Source organism: Ictalurus punctatus, chromosome 19 (assembly GCF_001660625.3).
Source record: "Ictalurus punctatus breed USDA103 chromosome 19, Coco_2.0, whole genome shotgun sequence".
NCBI lineage: Eukaryota > Metazoa > Chordata > Actinopteri > Siluriformes > Ictaluridae > Ictalurus > Ictalurus punctatus.
Window position 1 is genome coordinate 20638095 of NC_030434.2, and position 7504 is coordinate 20645598.

A 7504-nucleotide genomic window follows, 5' to 3' on the forward strand; every position below is an offset into this window, starting at 1 on the left:
ATGAGCTGAGTCATATCTTATATCAGGAAAAATAAATAAAATATATATGCTACCGGTCAAAAGTTTAGACACACTCATTCTTTATTATTTTTTTCTTCCGCATTTTAGAATAATAATAAAGTCATCAAAACTCTGGAGGAACACACATGGAGCTATGGGAATTATATTATTTTGGATAAAAATCCAAAATAAATCAAAAAATTTAGCATTTTAGCATCTTTAAAGTAGACGCCCTTTTTGCCGAGAATTTCCAGAAATGTATTCTTGGCGTTTTCTCGACCGATTTCTTGAGGAATTTCCCTGAGATGCTTTTTAAACAGTATTAAAGGAGTTCCCACCGACACCCGACTCTTATCGTTTGCTTTTCAGAATATTTCGCTCCTAGTCATCCATTTAGAAATATATTTATTTGTAAATAAAATGTTTTCTAATGAAAGAAATGAACATGTTGGCACGATCATATTGTTGTCTTCGACATCGATTTCAAACATTTAATCACACACCTTCAGATCAAAAGGTTATTCGGATCATGAGAAACATTTCAGTCAAGTGTCCCAAAACTTTTGACCGGTAGTGTATATGTAGCAAAAAGAAGATAGACATGAGCTTTGAATTAAGAAAATATAATAATAATATTTGCTGTGTTTCCTGGTGAAATCTTCACTGACCCTACTCTCTCTCTCTCTCTCTCTCTCTCTCTCTCTCTCTCTCTCTCTCTCTCTCTCTCTCTCTCTCTCTCTCTCTCTCTCTCTCTCTCTCTCTCTCTCTCTCTCTCTCTCTCTCTCTCTCTCTCTCTCTCTCTCTCTCTCTCTCTCTCTCTCTCTCTCCCCCTCTCCCTCTCTCTTTCTAGCCCTCATTCTCCAGCTCGCTCCTCATGTCGTCCAACCTTACCCACCAGAGACGCATTCAGGGCATGTATCTGCAGGAGAGCGGTGTCGGCTCCTCCATCAACCTGGCGCTGGAGTGCGAGGCCAGCGCCACCTCCACACCCGCCACCAACCGCACCAGCACCAGCACGCTCTACTCCCAGTTCAGGAGCACCGAGAGTGAGAACCGGTGCGTAGCCTGCTGTCCACATATGTCTTGCTTTGCTACACAGCAACACGTATTTGCATTTGTTTCTCATTAGTCATCGACGACGTTGAGCGTCTTGCGTACAAGTTTCTCTGGAAAGGAAAACAGCAGAATGAACACCTTTTATATAAAACCGCGATCTGCAGTCAGAACTATTGTCAGAGCTGCTGTTTTAGACGATTAATCAACACCTTCTGACGGAGAATTCGAGAACGTAACCTCAGTTCCCAGCATGTGCTCCCATGTTTGCTACGTATTCATAAACACTGTAAAAAAAAAATACTCAAATCCACTGTGTTGTTTTTATTTTCAGGAGCTTTGAAGGAATCTTATTTAAGAGAGGAGCTTTGCTGAAACCGTGGAAGCCACGCTGGTTTGTGCTGGACAAGACCAAACACCAGGTACGTGTGCAGCCTGTCGAAAATGCCAAGATGATCGATGACTCATAAAATCAAATGAAGTCAGGAAATGGAAGGAATACCAACTCTTACTCTGACTTTTTTTGTGTGTGTGTGTGTGTGTGTCATTCTTCTTTACTTTTATCAGTTGAGATACTACGAGACGAGGCAGGATAAAGAGTGCAAGGGGGTTATTGAACTGGCCGAGGTGGAGTTTGTCATCCCGGGCACTCCTACCATGGGAGCCCCAAAAAACATAGAGGAAAAAGCCTTCTTCGATGTGAGTATTTCTGGTTTTCAGGAATCGCGCAATTGACCACGCACTAAGGGCCGTATTCATAGCTGGGCAGAGTGTCCCCAAATCAGAGCCATGTCTCAGTTACTCAAGATTTTGAAGCCTTTTTTTTATTTTTTTTATTTTTTTCGCTTGAGCGAGGTGCGATTATATTAAGTTTAGCTCATTTAAAGTGCACAAAAAAAGTTTTTCCACACAGAGGACGCCGGAGACATTGCTCATCTTGAAGACGATTCTTTTTACCGAGAACATGAACAACTAGGGCTGCAACTAACGATTCTTTTCCTAATCGATTAGTTGCCCGATTAATTTTTTTCGATTACTCAGATGGCGCGGGGCAAACTTTCAGTACACTTTTTTTTTTGTTTTTTTGGTTTATTTAAAATAAAATCCACAAACTGAGTGTTACAAATATAAACTTCAGACTAAAACTTTACAGAACTGTTTGTCCAAAACAGAAAAGCACCCAATACACACACACACACACACACACACACACACACACACACCAGAATGTATATTATTAATTGAGGACTGTAGTTTAATTCAGTGCTTTTTGTTCATCCATAAAAAAATAACGCATAAAAACTTATATACAATATTAACTAAAATAAATGAATATATAAGTTTTTTATGCGTTATTTAGATTGGGATTATACCCGACTCCTCTTAAGATTATTATTATTATTATTATTATTTCACTGCTTACCATCATCTCATTAATATCCTCATGTTAGTCTTTATTTTTAATCTTTCATTTTATTTTTAAATGAGCTTGTTTCTGTTGCGTTATATTACATTTGACAGCAAGGAAGAAAAACCTGATCTGCTTCTTAAGTCCGTGTTTTCTATCCCCTGATTGTTTGGGGCTTAAAGGCAAGTGCCGGTGTTAAAGGCTAGATCTTGATGCTATCGAAATCAAACTCCGTCTCGGACACCTATACCCGAGGAAAAAGTGTCCGTGTATCTTTCCTCGTGTAAATATCGACTTAACTATCGCACTTACAATCCATTTTAGTATTCGATTCATCATCGGATGCGTTGCAGGTTTATCCGAAGCTGATCGACTCATTCTTTTCTCTTTCCTCAGCTAAAAACGACCAAACGAGTGTACAACTTCTGTGCGCAGGACAGCCAAAACGCACAGCTGTGGATGGACAGTATTCAGAGTTGCCTATCTGATGCGTAGATGAAAGGCAGGCGTGTGTGGAAGAGAGACGTTACTGTGATTGGACACATGGGTGATGGCTATGGCTCTCAGCCGCCGATGGCGCAGAGAGAAAACGGCGTTGATCTTATTAAAAAAGAAAAGGAAAAAAAAAAAAGGTGCACCGCACCACATTTCAGTGTTTTTGTATAAAAACAAATTACAAAAAGCAAGGGGGGAAAAAAGCCTAAACAAAGAGCACCCTGAAAGACTGACATGGACATGAGTAGTCCAACCACTATACACACCTCCCGGATGTTCTCTTTTGCTCTGTGGATATGAGGCATGGCGTCACTAATACAAATTTCTCGTGCCCTTTCTTCCTTCCAAACTACTGCCAGATAAAGAATGCTATGCAGGGGTCGGAGCATGCCCAGTACAGCACCTCAATGACCCAAGCAATGACTTTATAACACCGTTAGCATCACTTCAGCTCTACACTGTCAGATTCCACGCCACGTTTTAAGACACGCCCATTTCCCTGTAAATCATGATTGTTCACCGCGCTTGGATTCCCTTTCACTCATAACAGCGACGATGCCGAAGCATACAGAAGCACGACGTCCTTTCAACGGTTCATGAAGGATCTTTACGGTTACCTGGTTTCATGTACAGATCTAAAAATATCAGTATATATCTGCTATCCCAATGTTAGTCATTCCTAACTCCTCCACATGCCAGTTCTCACGTTAGCGTGTTTACAGAAACCAATAAGAACCACTATTAACTTTAACAATGTAAGGATCTGTTGTGTTGTGGTGATTTAAATTATGCTTAAAATATATATATATTTTTAAATGTCATGCACATGAGCAGGTGAAGTGGTCTCTTGATGGATCTCCACTTCAACAAGTTTACACCGGTCATTAGGCTGATTTGGAATATATATTTTTTTCTTTTTTTTTTAAATAAAGTGGCCCATCCATATTTAATAATCTTTTCATTCCCGCTGAAGTCGTCATTTGGTGGAGTTTTTAATAACTCTGGCAACCTGTGCTTATCTATGGACCCTACATTAAAATAGCTTCTTTCCTTTGTTTTGTTTTTTTTTTGTTTGTTTTTTTTCTTTTTCTTTTTTTATTTATTATTATTTTTATTTAGAATTGTTAATCAGAAGCTCAGGGTCACCTGATCTCCGATCACACACCTTGTCATTGTCCGAAGCAGTGTTTTTAGCTACAGTCTGTTACTTTCGCTTCAATCCTGTACATAGGACTTTCCATCTGTATTATTTAGAAAGTGTCTATTTAGCTGGTCTTGGTGAGGATGCAAATAAGTGTCACTCCACACCCCCACCTTCACCCCCCCCCCTTTTTTTTTTTTATAAATAAAACCTCCGAATACAAAATACACAAACTAACACATCCACATATATATGTATGTATGTATGTATGTATGTACACACACATACAGTGTAAAATAGGGTAATTCCGCTGTCATGTTGAACATAAAATTTGAATTGTAGATTTTTTTTTGTTCTGATAACTCCCTTTGTACATAATATCCAGATTTCTATGTTTGTTAGTAATTTATTTAACTTTGTCTCCTCAAAACACCACTTACCGTTTTGAATTAGAATCTCCAATATGTGCCATTTGTTTATTTCTGTATTAACTATTGACTAATGCAAATTTTTTTTTAAACCTTCAGATATGACTCAAATAAATCCTCAGTGTCTTTTTTCTAACATGGTGGTCCTCTCACACAGTACCGTCTCCTGAGGTGGGTTGGTGTTATAGGAGCAGGATTACAGAGAGTGTGTTGTTCTAGGAGTGCGCATTCATTCTCTTACTCAAACAGCACGCTTATACATTTATACTGTTGCAATAAATTATATCCAGCTTAAAGAATACCCTTTTTGGGGGGCCAAGCACTATGTATTGGGAATACTTTTTAGAAGGGGCCAAGCACTATGTATTGGGACTACCCTTTTTTGAAGGGGCCAAGCACTATGTATTGGGAATACCCTTTTTTGGGGGGGCAAAGCACTATGTATTGGGAATACTTTTTAGAAGGGGCCAAGCACTATGTATTGGGAATACCCTTTTTGGGAGGGCCAAGCACTATGTATTTGGAACCTGCTTGATATTATATGTATATCATTTATTTTTATGCCCCCATTCTCCTTCTGAGCTAGGTTCTGTTGACAATCATGTGATATACTTTTAGGTTTAAATCAAAAAACATTGTCCCTTGTTTTAACTAATTATTTATTGGGGTTTTGTGCTGTGAGTGCATGATATTTGCACACATCTAGAAAGTCAGGGAAAATAATGGAATCTCACGATATCGGTAAAGTAGATAAATGTTTTGAAGCAGGTGTAGATAATCTCTTTCAAAGACACTTGTATGGTTTAAAATCAATCTGAAACCCTGAGGTTACTGAGAAATCAACTATTTTAGCAATATGCATTTAAATGACATGACTTCCAAGATGGTTCTGACTCAACGCTTTTTGTTTCTATTCAAAAGTAGAGTACTGCATTTGAAATGTGCAAAATCATAGCTTCAGAATATTTAATAAGTACGCTTCGCTGATATTGAGGATCGGGATCACAAGGGATTTGAAAATTCCTGATCATATCCATGTGATGTATTGTAATGCACATGCCTAGACACGGTCATCCCTCAGATCTTGCTGTACATGATTAATAAAACTGGTTCCTTAGGGGTTATCTTCCTAAAGAGGTTCTACTTGGAATCCTCTCTGAAAGAGAAACCCTCTATTACACAGTTCTGCTAGAACCCTGAAGGACCTAAAAGGATTGCCTTGTATTTGACTTTGTCTAACTTACTGTCAACTCTGACCATGTCCCAGTCCCTGGTGTTGAAAAGCTTCCCTACAGCATGATGCCGCCACTTCCCTGCTTCACTGTATTCATACAAGCATAATTTTTGTTTTGACTGCCAAAATGTATAGCGTGCTGTATTTGAAATGTGTAAATGTGCAAAATCTGAGCTTTAGAATGTTAAGATTGAAACCAATCTGATATTGAGGATTCATATGGGGACTGAAATTGGACTCAAATTATAGAAATTAGATTTAAAGTTCTCAGATCATCTCCACTTCATGCTGACATGAAACAGAGCCCATTTAGATATATTCCCCAAGATGCTGTATGCTGTAAAGCAGGTCCTTCACGGGTTCTTAGCTTACTACAAGGTTTTCTAGGGAAGCCTTTCTGAAAGGGAAGAACCCCCTGTTCCACACAGAACCTTAAGGGGTTAAGCCAGAATGACAAACCAAAGAGCCTTTAAGAGAGTATATCGTCCATTGGAGATGTTTCCATGGTCATACACTCGTATAGTTTCTAAGGATTTCTTTGCATAGCTAACCATCTAAAGGGGTTCTACATGGAACTCAATTACACTACTGTCACAGGTGAGATGGTAAGTTTTGCTCCAGTACAGAACAGTGTTCATATACATAAGAATATATCCCAGTCTTTTTTTAGGAAACAGTTACTTGACCTTCTTGTTCTTGAAGGGTTCTTTAATAACTCTCAGATTTACAGATTGCACTCTACACCAGTGGGTTTCCAAGTGGCGTCCATGGAGCATCACCAGCCCTGCTAAAATATGTAGGAAGATATAATGACGTAGGCCCATAATGATATCCACTAGACATAACATACCACCAATAGAAGGCAACATATTACCAGTAGAGACCCACAGAGACGTTACAGTTTCCATTAAAACCAATACAATTCCCATTATTACCATAAAGTAAATTACAAATTCTATGAGGGCATGTAATGGGGTTTTTTTTTTTTTTTCCCAAATCTTTTGTCATCGTTGTTTTTGTTTGCTACAGTGGTAGAGATCACAACACATTATCCAAGTTATCATTGAATTTTTGTCGTTATTAGCCCGTATGATTGAGTACTTTATTTGACTTTGTCAATACCTCATAACAGCAAGGCAATTTGATAATCGTAAACATTTACTGGTTCATTTCCATCAAGTAAATAAGGAAATGGTACAATAATATACAGCATATCTCACAAGTTTGATTAATTCTACCTGCCCTGCTGGGGGGGAAACCCCCAATGGAAGCCATTACAGAAATTCAAATGGTTTCCACTACAAAAACCTATTATAAACCATTACCATTATTGGTCCTTAATGGTATCCACTAGACAAAACGCTACAAATAGAAGGCAACAATTTACCAATAAAGACCCAGAGGGACCATTACAGTTTCCATTAAAACCAATACAATTCCCATTATAACCATTACAAATTCTATGAGGGTTTCTAATGTTTGTTTTTTTTTTTTCCGCAGGGACATCTCACAAGTTTGACTAGTTCTACCTGGGTTTTGGTAGGTAGTCAGAACAAAAACTGGGATTTTATTTTTTTTTCATAAGTTCGTCATGGTTGTTTATACGGCCTGTTTGAAATACACAAGATTAGATTTTTTTTCATATAAATCTGGAAAAGTGGTGTTTGCGCTTGTATTTTGATGAGGTATAACGATGGTGCTGATGGCGGCCATGTTGAAATTCTGCAGTCACTCCCTTCACACAC

The 7504-nt window shown here is 38.4% G+C and overlaps 1 protein-coding gene across 7 annotated transcripts in view; it reads left to right on the forward strand.

Moving 5' to 3' along the window:
• sbf1 (SET binding factor 1) overlaps window positions 1-4661 on the forward strand; it is a 68523-nt gene extending 63862 nt beyond the window's left edge. For all 7 annotated transcript variants that reach the window (XM_017494025.3, XM_017494029.3, XM_017494026.3 and 4 more), the window contains 4 exons: window positions 851-1056; window positions 1388-1475; window positions 1621-1752; window positions 2858-4661. In XM_017494025.3, coding sequence (XP_017349514.1) covers window positions 851-1056; window positions 1388-1475; window positions 1621-1752; window positions 2858-2956 — 525 coding nt within the window. In that variant the 3' untranslated portion in view covers window positions 2957-4661. The remainder of the gene's footprint in view (window positions 1-850; window positions 1057-1387; window positions 1476-1620; window positions 1753-2857) is intronic.
• Window positions 4662-7504: the final 2843 nt, after the last annotated feature.